This window comes from Carassius carassius, chromosome 13, assembly GCF_963082965.1.
Source record: "Carassius carassius chromosome 13, fCarCar2.1, whole genome shotgun sequence".
Taxonomy (NCBI): Eukaryota; Metazoa; Chordata; class Actinopteri; order Cypriniformes; family Cyprinidae; genus Carassius; species Carassius carassius.
The window spans coordinates 20,374,459-20,388,712 of NC_081767.1; the positions used below are offsets into that span (position 1 = coordinate 20,374,459).

At 37.8% G+C, this 14,254-nt stretch overlaps 1 protein-coding gene across 3 annotated transcripts; it reads right to left on the reverse strand.

The window, feature by feature from the left end:
* Positions 1–507: 507 nt before the first annotated feature.
* Positions 508–13,902, reverse strand: LOC132156071 (titin homolog). 3 transcript variants are annotated; one of them, XM_059564905.1, is made up of 15 exons: positions 13,512–13,902; positions 12,939–13,137; positions 12,310–12,333; positions 11,707–11,828; positions 11,324–11,441; positions 9,757–11,158; positions 4,251–6,744; positions 3,659–3,806; positions 2,851–2,978; positions 2,723–2,758; positions 2,342–2,616; positions 1,817–1,905; positions 1,311–1,528; positions 1,142–1,190; positions 508–1,033 (listed from the first exon to the last, which is right to left on the reverse strand). In XM_059564905.1, exons 2-15 carry the CDS (start codon positions 13,067–13,069, stop codon positions 691–693), a joined length of 5,577 nt encoding a protein of 1,858 aa, XP_059420888.1. In that variant the 5' UTR covers positions 13,070–13,137; positions 13,512–13,902; the 3' UTR covers positions 508–690. The 3 variants fall into 3 exon arrangements, with proteins under 3 accessions (XP_059420888.1, XP_059420889.1, XP_059420890.1); XM_059564906.1 differs by having other exon boundaries at positions 12,939–13,218; XM_059564907.1 differs by lacking the exon at positions 12,310–12,333.
* Between the last annotated feature and the right edge of the window lie 352 nt (positions 13,903–14,254).

Sequence of the window (14,254 nt, forward strand, 5' to 3'; positions counted from 1 at the left end):
CATGATTTTCCCTCTTCTGGGAGTTACATTTAAGATAAAAACTCTGCATTGATTATGACACTAATACAACCAATATTGGTGCACTGGTGTTGCAGATTAATGGCCATACCCTTAAAAGCAGAACAATCCACTATAAAAAGCATCTCAGCGACAGCTGCAATTCTACACAGCTGAAACACATACATCACAGATGTTCGAGGAATACTTGAAGAGTCCCTCTCTTACGGTTCCTCAGTCAAATAAACCTGACACAGGAACATTTGAGTCAATCATAACAAAGTTCCAGAGTCTATCTGAAAACAATGTTCATCCATCTACAGGTTTGTATTTTTCTCCAGTCTTAAAATGGTGGTAGCCTCAATTCAGCTCGTAAAAAGGTTCTCCCAGGAGGTATTAATGGGGACTCATATCTGCAAAGCAGTTCACAGTAACATTAAAAATTGGCAAACACCTCTGGTCATTCACCGTTTTACTCTCCTTTTATCTATATAGACATTTCTTACTTATTTGTTGCATTTTAGACACTGTGCAAAGACAATGGACAGAATCCATTTACAGGAAGCCATCTGTGCTGTACAACAGTAGCTATATATAATTATACATACTCCAAACTAAAGTTTGGTAAGAAAATCAAAAAGTATGCCCTAGTTTGCTTTGCATTTTTGTTTCCAAGAGTTCTAGTCCTCCTTTCTACCTCATCCTGACAGGTTTTGGGACCTCTACAGCTTTGTGTTTGGTGGTGGAATTACTCTCCCCAGCTTCACCTGTCTTTTTAACCACTTTGGGACTAGACGTGCCTTTCCTGGTGGACTGTGGGCTAGTTCCTTTCTTCTGAAGCTGAGGGCTGGATGAGCCTGATACGCCCCTCCGGGCCAGAAGAGGGCTCCTGGAGGTCTTTATTTTAAGCTGCGCTGGAGATTCCACTGGCTTTAAGGGTCTTAGGCCCATAAGTCCACAGTAGTAATTACACTGATGTTGAGTAATGAACTGCTCCATTATGTTTGGAGATCCTTTATCTGTGAGGCCTTGATACCTGCAGAAGACATTAAAAATATTATTCTCTCCAAGAAAAAATTGAAGAACAAGTGTAAGTATCAGAAAAATGGGTAAACATGATAATCTCATAGTAAAATATACCAACCCTTTCGACTTAGTAACAATTTCAATGCTTGTTATCTTTGTATCAACACCTGAAACACACAAGAGTGTATGTTATACTATTATATTTTGTGCATTCATGTAATATAGAGTACTTAGCAACTTACTTATAAGTACATATGAAGTGTTGCAGTAAGTAAATATCTCTTTACCTTCTATCCGGGTAACCAGGAGGTTTCCATTGGTCCACTGATGGATCCAGTGCTGGAAAGTGCAACACTTCTGCTCCACCTCAGAGGTGGCTCTGGCGATCAGTCTCCCTTTGCTGTCCATCAGACAATATTTCACATACACCCCCTTCAGATCAGTCTCTACTGTAGCATATGGAATTGTATTGGCGGGCCGATACATCAGATGAAGGGGGGTGACTCTGAATTGATTCAGAGAAGCAAAGAAGACTGGAATTAGATCATTTTGACATTAGCTCTTCTTTGTAGCCACATGCATTACATAGAAAATGTCTTTCAGTCAGTATTACTTAATAGAAAAGATGTAGATTTATAGTAATCAAAGTGTCATAAAATAAGTTACAAATGATTGGCACTTCAGAGCCAAAATAGCAATTATTAGGATATTATAGATAAATAGCGGTATAAAAGATAGCAGTTATTTTATATATATATAATAGTTTGAAATAATGTTGTATTCCATGACCTACTCTAATGACAATCCAAAGTTCTCAATGACTCTGGCCTCAGCTGCAAATATTTTGCAGTACTCCCGAACGGTATTTTGGATTTTACAGTCCTGAGGATAAGAAAAGGATAAAAAAGAAAAAAAAAAATTTTACTTGAAAAATACCCAAACCAAAAATCATTGTAGTAAAAATGTCTGAGCTGCTCTTTTTCCATACAGTTATAATAAAAGCTCCAAAAAGTCGTTAAGATACGAATTAAGATATGAATTGTGTGATAATGATTGAATATTTCAAATATTATTCACACTAGAAATCAAATCTCATTGGTTCTTGCCACATCATGATCAGTCAAGTAATGTACAACTTAAAAAAATACAAATAAGGTTTTAGAACTTACTGACCCCTTTTATGATACTTCTTATAGTCCTTTTTGGAGCTTGGCAGTATATATATATATATATAGTTTCCTTTTTATAGTTTTTGCTATGTCAATATGAACTGAATTGTTTACATATAATGTAAATTGTGATCTACTAAGACTCTAACCTGTTTGGTGATCTCTAGATTTCTCTCGACCAGGTTGCTCTCCTCCTTGGCCCCATATGTGATGGGATTTCTTACTTTAGTGATGCACATGCTGCCTGACTCAAAGACAGGGTCCAAACCATAGATGACCTTTGCCCTGCAGGTCTTATGCTTGCATCCCTCTCCAATCTGAGCCTCTGCTGTCATGATGCGACCAAATAATTTATCACCCCAGTAACCCGAGTCGGCCAGGCCTTTGGTGAACATCATTGGTGTCATCTCAATCTCTTCTCCAACTGAGAAGACAGTGATACAGTATACAAAATTCAATGTGGGCAAAAAAATAAAAAATACCTTGTATAATTATCAATAAACATGTTTGATTTCCTCCATAAGTCTTACCTTCTAAATCTTCCCTTAAGAAAAATTCTGCCAGTACTGCCCAAAAAAGAAAAAGAGTGAAAGTGAGCATAATAAATAATACATTTACAGATTTCTGTTTATTAATGGACCAATGAGTTATAAATTACTGTCTGCGCTGAGCAAGTAATCAGTGATGTCAGTCCCATATTCATTCTTGATTGAGCAGCCATATACTCCACAGTCTCTGCTGGAAACCTGGACTATGGCCAGGGCCACTGGACTCTCATCCCCAGCACTGAGAGAGAGAAGAAGAGATGTAAATTAAATGTACAAGGCACTTTACAGTTACAAAATACACTGATATCCTAATACACACTTTAAGCATTAGAGTGAATTATAGAGGAAAGCACAGTAAATGAATCAACAACCCTATTTTATACAGCCACACGAGGGCAGTGTGTTACAAACACAAGAGCATGACGCATTTCAGGCTGCATGCGTGTGAGTAAGGCGTCATTGTGCTGATACAGCACTGTGAGAGACAAATTTAGATTTTTATATCCCATGATGGTGCAATAGAGCAATGCTGACTAGAGTCTCACCAGTAACAGCTGTGGAGTTCATGGTCAAAAACAAATAAGTGAATGACAAGTCTCCACAAAGTAGTTAACAATATTGCTAATAACATTTCAGGTTTACTGCATGAAACACCTCTTACGGTAGAATACATGAAAGCAGTAATATTGTAATAGCTAAATCTTTGTAAAGATGTCAACATTTCGGACATTTATTCAGATATGTAGAAAAATGGCTGAAAGGTATTACTAAACTTTTCCAAGCTATGACGGTGTGTTGGACTTTTTATGCTTTTCCATAGATTTACTGCATTAGTGTTTTACTATCTATAACTAATCTGTTGATTAGTTTATTGGGTTCAGATTTTTGGCTGTGTTGAATGACTGCAGATGAATTTACCATCTTTGCATCTCCACAATTTCCTCTTCGTCTCTGTACCACTTGATGGTGGAGTCACTAAGAACGTTAAAAAACTGGCACCACAGCTTTAAGTGGCCTGAGGCATCTGAGAACGGCTCTCCCCTAATCTTGCGGATAACCTGAGGAGCTGAGTGGAAAGAGGATCAGGGGTAACTTGACAGAGGCAACAAGGTAGAGAGATGTAGTGTTTACTCTTGCCCCATATCAGACGTCCCTCTATGTGTTGGTGTCATCATGATACTGTGCTTAGAAAGTCTGAATGAAGGCCTAAATACATCCCAATGTCATGCATACAGATATATAGAATTATTTGAATGGCTTTTATGCAGGTGTGAACCTTGAGTGGTTTTAAAAATTGGAGGCTTATCCAGGATCTGAACCTGGGACCTCGGATATATTCTACATTTTGATATCAGTATTGGTCAATAAAGAATGGCCAACTAACAGAAATGTTAGTTATTCCTTGTGTAGGTTTGACAACTTTTTAATAGATATGAAAGATTTCATTGGGTTCCTGGTGGAAAAGGTGCAATCAACAACAATTAACCAGTGTAAAATACATATATGTTACCTTTGAAAGGGTCCAGCTTCTCCTTTTCTACTGGTTTGCTTTCTGTCTTTGTGCTGTCTGTCACCTCTGCCATCTCCTCCTTAGGTTTTGGCAACTCCAGTGTGGCCTTGCGTCGGGTCGACAATGGTGAACGTCTTTCAGTGGGTGGTGTTTGCTGCCCACTTTGAAGTTGCAAGAAAGCCGCCCTACGAGCTTGACTGGGCGACATATATGGACTATCCCTCTTACCCTGTGTGTCAGATCCCTCATCCTCTGACTTGGTTTTGGCGAGGTAGATTTTGCGGCGAGCACCAGAAGCCAGCTCCTCAGGTGTGGCTGAGGGTATTAGAGTGAGACTGTCTCGTCGCTTCATCTTTGGGCTACTCTCACAAGACAGAGTGGATGTGGGTGTACTTCCTCCACTCTCTTCCCCTTTCTTCTCACTTCCATCCACTGATGCACTTGTGATGGACCCCTGACTCTCTAAGTTTGGGTTATTCTTTGCCATTAGCCTTCGCAAACTGGCAGGACTTAGTGGAGGGAGTGTAGGTCCAACAGGGGTTGTTAAGGTAAGTTTTTCTATGGAAGGTTTGTCTTTTTGAAGCCTGTCAGATTCAGGTTCTACTTTTGTGTCTTTCGGCTGGGGAACCCTGTCTGAGTCTTGGTTAGTAATACTAGGAGGAGTTTTTATAGACATATCAGGACTCAGCTGGGACATGAGCTGCTCTTTTGGTTTCTCGGAAGCAGCAACTGGATCATGTTGATTGCTTTCACTCTTCAGCATAGTAACTAAAGCCTTGGAGTCATCTTTTTTGTTATTGGTATGCATTTCAGGATTTGTGACAGACATCGGAGAAATATCTTGAGGGATATCTAGTGAGATTACTATGCCAGGAAGTGAGGGTTGGTTGTGAGTTTGCTCTTGTTTAAGAGTGGTAGGGTTATCATCAGCATATGCTATGTTAATTATAGGGATATTATTGTCATCGTCTCTGCCCAACCCAGTATTGATACTTTCTTGTTCTTCTCCACCTCTCACTCTTGCTTCTAGATTTTGTGGTTTAATTTCCTGTGCTCTCTCCACTGAAGGTGATGATTGCGTGTTCCTTGCCACAGCCAAAAGATCTGGAATAACTAAGGCAATGTTGGAGGTTGATTCACCTAATGCTCTTGTGGCATCATCCAGTTGCCTTTCCTTGTCTCGAAATATCTGTGCCACATCTTGTGTTAAAGGTTGCATAACTCTCTCAGGCTCTAATTTCAGAATTTCACTTCTAGGCACAATAACAGATTCTTCACGTTTGACTCTTTCTGGCAATGTGACCTTGATTTCTGGGATGAGTGGCATGGATCTCTTCTTTGCCACATTCTTGATCACGGTTTCTCTTGTATCGGGGAGAATTATGATTGGTTGGACTGCTGGTTGGTCCTTATCGGTCAAACGTCTCTCTGCTTGTGCTTTTGTAAGGAGTTTTGGTTTATCTACTTTGTATGGACTTGGTTGAGTTTCTATAACCTCAGTCTCGCCTCGTCTTGGACTTTTGGGGAACTCTATCTGTGGAATTACTACAGATGTGTCTGTCCCTGGATCAACATTATTGTTTCTCTTAACATCATTTTTCTTTGGTTGACTGAAATCATCCTTTAGTGTTTCAGCATTAACATTGCTCTTTTCCTCCCTCTCTTCCTCAGTGCTTTTCTCCATCTTTTCTTCACCATTATCTTTTCCCTTTTCTTCAGCAATTCTTCCCTGACTTGGAATGCTTTTATCGTCCTTGATTTCCACCATATTAAAGTCATTCACTGTAGCAGAGTCAGCTACTACTTCTTTATTGTCTGTAAAACTAATATTTAGTGCTGGTATAGATTTTTCATCTGGTTTAAAATTGATTTCCACTGCTCTCTCAGACACAAGAGTGACAGAATCCCCTTCTTGACTTAGCTCCAATGCAGGGAACAATGAATTTTGATCATTAATTTCATATTCTCTTTGACTCACTACAACTACAGGAAGGACTGATTCTTTTATGCCAAGGCCACTCTCTGACTCAATTTCCCCTGCAGTGAAAGATTTCCCTTCTATTGCACCATCCATCTCCTCTTTATTTTTCCCTGTCAGGGAACCTCCCTCTAGCGTTTTCATAAAACCTTCCTCCTCCATATGAGGAATTACTTTCTCATTTGACTCACATGGCTCTTTGCTCTCTTCTACCCTCAGCTCCACTGACTGGGACTCAGCGTGCACTTCGATAGGGACAAAGTCGACACACTGTGAAAGTTGAGACTCTGGCTGGCTCTCACAACACTTCGTGCTTTCCAGGTCTGCCATGATGAGCTCTGTACCGGGGGCAGCTGAGCCCCCCTGTTCCTCTAAAATATACATTTCCTCAGCACCTTGCATGACCTCATCCTCAGGATAGGTGAATTCCAGCCTTTCAGTCTCAAATGGAGGATTGGCCAAGTCCACCGAGTCGTGAACATCTGTGTCACTAGGTTTAAAATGGTCATCTGTAGCCTAAAGACAAAAACAGTTCTGGTTAAACAGATAAAATGTTGGCCTCACAAAACCGAACTCACTGCACAGATTTTTACAACTTTAGATTGTCCTCTTGGCATACATTAGACCTTTATGTTTATGGCATATGACATTAATTATGAGATAGTAATACAAAACAAAAAAAAGAGTAATTAATCACTTTTCATGCTTGGACTGATTTGCTCCTAATATCTAATCAATGACTGAGGCAGAGGTTTTTATTAAGGCTTAGGTTATATAGTATATATCATGTTTTTTTGATATAAGATGAACACACCTTAACTATTTTTTGTTTCTTTGTTTGTTTACTCGTCTTTTAAGCTGTTATACTTGACACAATATACAAATCTGTACACTCCGAATACCCATCTTGTGCAACTTTCCACGTATGTAGAGGGAAAACAACATGATATTTATGACCTGTCAAGTCAACAGGACAACCCCCCTTGTTTGACTAGTGACATATGATAACTAACACCACAAAACCACATTAGTAATTTATCAAAAAACACTTATGTTATGCCCATGTTTTTAATTTTTTCTAATAAAATGGAAACATTCTAGCTTAGGGCAAAAAATTTAATTTTGCCACAGTTCTTTGTTTCATTGTGGGAAGTGATGTGTACTATAGTGATTTTATTTTTACAATATTTTGAAAACAGATAGGATGAATTTCCATTTCATGGCAGCTTTAAACTACACTACCACATTGTAAATGTTATAATGTTATGATTATTGAAAAATCAAACTGAAATGAAAATAATGTGGAATTTTCAGCAGTGACAGAAGCAGCTTGTCACATTCACAGACCAGTGCTTTCAGAACAGAAGTTCCTTTGCTGTGATTCAACATGCAGAGTTCAGATGAATTTGCAGGGTTCCTCTAACTGACACACCACAACAACTAACATTAACTTCCCACGAGACACTAGGGTGGTTGCACTTCCACTTTACATAGGAAATAAAACAGCTGAATGCGTTACATCCCAGGTGCAAAGCTATCACATGTTTGTCCTGCCTGAGACTGTAGAGCACATGTTAATCAATTAAAGGTGACATTCACCCTGTTGACTAACAAACAAATTCAATATTAGCCTTCAGCTGTATCTGGTTTTAAGTGATGATGCAATCACTGTGATTCCACAGCCTCATTTCTCTGTAATCTCCAGCATGGCATTTTAAAAATCATGTGAGGCCTAACAGAACTTCTGTCATGTGCATGTTCTTGCCAAGCTTAACTACTTTCTAAAGTTGCCTGAACAGTAAATAAACGTTTGTAATAACACGCAATTAAAATCTAAAACCAAAATGAATAATAAGGGCATCTTGGGCATTTAATCATTCATTTTACATACAGAGATAAATGTTTTACATGCAAGTGAAAATGTTTCACAGTGAGTTGTCAGCTGACTTTGGTTTCTCTGACATAATGTATACAAGTTTAGCAGTCAGTGAACTGTCTTTGTATGGTATGGCTTCCCTCAGCACAGATTAGAAACGGGTTTATTTTAAGACTCAGGGAGCCAAAGAATCCGGAAAATGTGAAGAAGTTTTGTCTTCTTGTCTTAGTGTCCAGCAACTCTTCTTCATCGTGTCCTGACCAACATGTCCAAGTCAACACAAATTTGACAAGGAATAGTAAATCCCATTTCATGTTAACTTTAAGAATACTAGTTGGTCCCAATGAGTAAATAATTTTTTTAAGTGAATTTGTCATGTCTCCTTATGGCGTTCTATTGTTCTTAAGATCTGCTGACTCATGAAAACTCATTTTCTAACTCTAGATAAGCTAAAAACTAGTCTGACTCATGCTCACTCTGCACATTAATGATTGTCTTTTTAAAGGGCCAGGAGGCCTTATTCAAAGTCTTGGGAGAGAGCCGTAAATTAGACAAAAGCTGAGCACAAAAAAAAAAAAAAGGATTTTTTAATTTTGGTGTTGTGAGAGGTTAAAAAGTTTGGGATCAGTAAGATTTAATTGTTCGAAAGAAATCAATATTCCATTAAAATCAAGTTTCATTAAAATAATTAAAAGTGACAGGTAAGACCTTTACATTGTTACAAAAGAATTTCGATTCAAATAAATGCAGGATTCATTAAAGAATCCTGACAAAAAGTATCATAGTTTCTGCAAAAAAATATTTTCTTGAGGAGCAAATCATCATATTAAAATGATTTCTGAAGGATCATGTCACACTGAAGATGGGACTAATGGTAACAAAAAAAAAAAATCTGATTTGCCATCACAGAAATAAATTATATTTTAATAATAATAGTTATATTATATTATATTGTTACATATAGTGTGTTCCTGTGACTCAAGTGGTAGAGCATTGTGTTACCAGCGCAAGGTTGTGGGTTTGATTCCCAGGCAACACATGTTAGGTAAAAAAATTTAGCCTGAATGCATTGTAAGTTGCTTTGGATAAAAGTGGCTTCTAAATGCATATACATTATATATATATATATATATATATATATATATATATATATATATACACACACATGCACGCACGCACGCACACACACACACACACACACACACACACACACACACACACACACACACACACACACGCACACACACACACACACACACACACACACAAACACACACACACACACACACACACACGCACGCACGCACCACGCACGCACGCACACACACACACACACACACACACACACACACACACACACACACACACACACACACACACACACACACACAGTATATAAATAACTAAGAGTTTTTAAACATTTTAATAACATTTCACAATATTACTGTTTTTATTCTTGGTGAGCATGAAAGACTTGTTTCAAAAACATAACAAAATCCCCATCATGGTATACAAATAATTTTTTTTCTTAAAAGAACTGAAAGAACTGTTAAACTCAAGTCTTGTCGGACAAAAGTACTCTCTATAAATAACCCCCATGTGCTGTGAACTACAGATGGATAAAACCAGCAGGTTGTAAAGTGAGAACTCACCTTGAAAAGCAATGAATGGTCAATCTGTGGGACTTCCTCTGGACTACTCTTGTCCTTTAGCATCTCCTGCTCTACAGAAAGTCTAAGTGTTGCTCCAATGCTCTCAATATGCTCTCTTTCAGCAGTAAGACACACATCCTCAGGTTTGTTTGCATGAAATTCAGAAATATGTTCAGCTGGATGGGAGTTTATGGTATCATTAGGGACAGTTGAATCATTTGTTTGCGGTAAAGATTTAGTTTTTACTTCCAAATCCACCATTTGAGATGATTCTTGGTCCAGCTTTGGTTCCTCAAGTTCGGAGGCCTCACTATGGACCAAAGACTCTTGAGGAGGTGTTTGTGAAGGAGGAAGGTGTTTCTCATGTGGAATTTCCTTTTCAACAACAACAACTTCACTAGTTCTCTTTGTGGTTTCTGCTGGCTCTGTAGACTTCTTGTTTTTGCCGAAGAATATGTCCTTTAGGGAGTGAAGAACAGAGGTTAGAGCTGACTTGTGTTCTTGCTCTTTGTGTGAAGCAGCTTTGGTTGAAGGTCCAGACATAGCTCTTTGTTCTTGTTCTGTTTGCCTAATTTTCTCTCGTTCTCTCTCTTTGGCTCTCTCTCGTTCTTTCTCCCGGTCTATTTCTCTTGATCGGTTCCTTTCCTCTTCTTTTAATCTTTCCCTCTCTATTTCCAGCTCTCCTTCTTGTTCTTTTTCTTGGACAGGAGTAACATCGACCTCCATGATCTCCTTTGACTTTGCAAAACTCTGATACTGTTCAGCAGCTTGTGACTGCACAGTCTCAGCTAAGTATTTTGGCAGGTTCATTCCTTCATTAGCATCCTCTCGTTTTCTGTTGCTCTGGGTGGACTTAATAACACCCACCTCATCAAATCCATTGGTAATACGCATCTTCTTTTCACCTGGTTTCTCTTTGGAAGACTGCTTTGAGGCGACTAACTCCATTGGATCGCAAATATTGTTAAGTTTCTCATTACCATTCTCCATTATCATGTCTGTTATGATTACAGTAGCCTGTACTGTGATATTATCAGACTTATCGTCTATGATTGCAGGCTGCTCTTCACCTATCCCTTGGGAGATCATGTTCTCCTCTCCATCCTGGGTTGTAGGAGAAGAGCTCATGGGGTCGTTCCCAGCAGGAGTCCTACGTTTCCTTAGTAAGCGTTCCTGGTTAATCACATTTAATTGTTCCTTTTGGATGTTCTCCTTACCCCGTCGTCGACTATCTTCCAGATCTCGCCGCTTGTTCTCAGCCTTCTGTTTTAGTTTGGCAAAGAACCTTTGGTGGATCAGGAACTCGCTCATGGTGCCCACCTCCAGCACCCCAGAACAAGAGACGATGCCCTTATTGTTCCTTGCTGAGGCCTGATAAATGGCTGCATCATCTTCTGTACAGCTGCCAAATGAAGCAAATGTAGTTATTGTCATTGTGCAGTCACTACTTACTGCAAAGCATTGATTTGCACGTGAATGTATTAAATAAATGTTAAAAAAAGAATTGTTTTGTTTTAGAAATACAAAGATAGGTAGAAAAGAAGCAGGAATAAGAAAATAATCATACTTGTAGATGTGGAGTGTGTGAATTTTTCCATTGCGAAATATTTCATATTTGGGAAGACCACAATATCGATCTAACTCCATGTCATCTTTGTACCAGGTCAACTCAGGAGCTGGATAACCTGGTGAAAACACGAGTAAAGATAACAAAGTTTGCTGTTATTAAGTAGAAATAGTTACAGTTTTATATATTCAACCTAGAAATTCATAATTGTATATTTTAAGAGAGAGAGAGAAAAAAATCCCTCAAATGTTGTTAAACTTTACTATATAAGATCATATCTTGTATATTTTTGCAATACTGAAATGTTATAGAACATACTATGTATGGGTTTTAAAATTAAATTCAGTATTTTCATTTATTTTTATTATCATAAAGCAACTTACCTGTGACCACACATGAGAATTTGACATTGCACGATTCTGACACTGCCTTCGATTTTATGGTGGTCTCAAAACATGGCTGGGTCTCTTCGGTCAATTGAGCCATGACGGTACATAATGTACTTCTGGAAATGGCCAAGACAAAATGTCCACTTATCAATCAACATATACAGTATAATACATAAAATTAATCTAAACATTATTATATAAATCAATGAATTAATAAGCAATATGTAAAGCAATGAGTCTGCATAGACACGAAAGTCTATTATTAATCAGAATTAAAACATTAAATTATAATTATTTAGTGTCATTGGGAGAAAAGGCAGCAAAGGTATTAACAGGGTGAGATATTATTTTAGCCTAATATTAACACATACATTTTTTTTTTTCGTATCATTTATATTGTATTTTTAAACGTATAATATACAGTGGTTATTTGGGTGGGTCACAGTATTGGTCACTTTGCAATCAAAAGCAATTGGCTATAATTTGGTATTTCTGAAACTGTAAAACAAACCAAAGAAAAAAGGCATTTTGGGGGATAGAAATTGTTATTTGAAGTGTAGTTAGTTTAGGATTGACCTTTTGGGAAGCTTTTATTACCTGGGTGGCCTGTAGTTTGAATACCTGTGTGTTGAAAAGCTATTTAGAAAAGAGGCAAATGGACACTCATCAGACAAGAACATTTTAAACTAGGGGCTAGTCACTGTGTGACCCTGATTTTAATCACTGCCAGGAGCTTCTGTAATACAATATATAGTAAGCGTTGTTAATGGTGGGAACATCAGTTACATCAGTATTTCAGCAGCAGCAGCAGCAAAAAAACAAAACAAAGAAAAATGTGGCTAAAGAAACATGAAAATGGGATTTTGTGATAATGCTAAAATTGATTTTCATTTAATAGGGAAATAGGAGGGGGGATTTTTAAATATCAAAACCAATGATCATGTTCTAAAAAAAGTTTTTTTTAATCAAATGATAAACTATTAACATTACATGTAAATATTTTATTATATTCATTTTACAAATATCTTTGATTAGTGAAATACTGTATGTATTTCCAAAATATCTTTTATAAGCAGAATTAATTTCTAGACCTTAAAACCATCATAAACCTCAATTTCAATATACAAACTGGAGGCTTGGATAATTTTAACATAAGCAGGCAGGCTTTTCACAATCAAACATGACAGAAGAAAATGCTCTCAAGCTAATTTGACAGTTTTTTTTACCTGTTTTCAGGCCTAACATTGGAGAGGTAGTTGCGGCTCTCTGGCCTTCCGCTTGAAACATCCTCCCCATTTTGGCTTCCCGATCTCCCATTTCCAGAGTAAGAGCGGGTCAAGGGCCTCCTGGATGTCATTGTCCAAAAGAAATAACTTCAAAAGTCCAAAAACCCCACCGGTCTCTTTAAACGGTGTTTCAGTATTTCTGCAGAAGAAAATTCAGGTCTGTCTCTGGGCATTCAGAACCAAAGTGTAAAGTCCCACTTAGTAATTATTTGGAGAACTACTGAAAAAGAAAAAAATATTTAAGAAAATAGAAATCAATCAAACTGAGAAATAAAAAATTTAAAGTAATAAAAATATTTATATTTTAAAATATAATTTAGACAGAATCATTCTGTTTTGAGGGCGGCTATAGTCTCAACAAGCAAACCATTTGAACGGAGAAGTTTTAAATAGGACTGCTTTTTGCTACTTTTAATTTGGTCAAACACAGTCATTTATATTTGATTTCCAACCAACACATATAGTTTGAACTTTGAATTGCTTATATTACAGTACAACACTTGAAGAACTTACCATTAGTATGTTTCTTTGCCTGTTCTTTGGAGCCTAGTGTCCCAGTAGCGCTAGAATTGTCAATCACAGCAGAGCATGTGTTGCCAGTCGGACTCTATTTATAGCAGGCCTACAAATAGGCGCAAGAGCACATCATATTTTCCACAACTAGCCATTGCTCTGAAGCCACTTGAAAGCAGCATCCGAGAAAACGAAAGCAAAAACTTCCAAGCACAGGTTAAAATTCTCCTGCTTTAATAATTCCTTATCTGCCAGCCTCATGAAATACTGTAATTCTCTGTTCTGGTTGACTGATGATGCCTGACAGGGATACATTACCATACATAGAAATTGCCCAATGTGTGTAGAAATTTAGCCAAATGAATCCAGTATGTGGTGTGTTGAAAGTGATCTTATGCAAGTGGCTCTTTGATGACAGCTCTCCAGACAAACTCAAAGCATGTCCCAGGTTTAATTAGGACAGCCCCCTCTATGTCACTCTGTCTGTACACCCTCCCCATAACAGTCAACAATCTTTCCCACCGGTCATGTGTCATTGCATCATTTTCCAATCATAAAAGGGCTCTGATTACATGCTGTCAAGAAACAACTCTCACAAACATACCGTGCATCATTCAAACAAGAGATGAAACACATGCTCAAAAATAATAATAATGGAGAGGTGAACTTAAGTGTAACACTTGGACTCAAGTTACACGTAAGTAACAAATCATTAAATTTATAAGTAATACAGAATTATTACT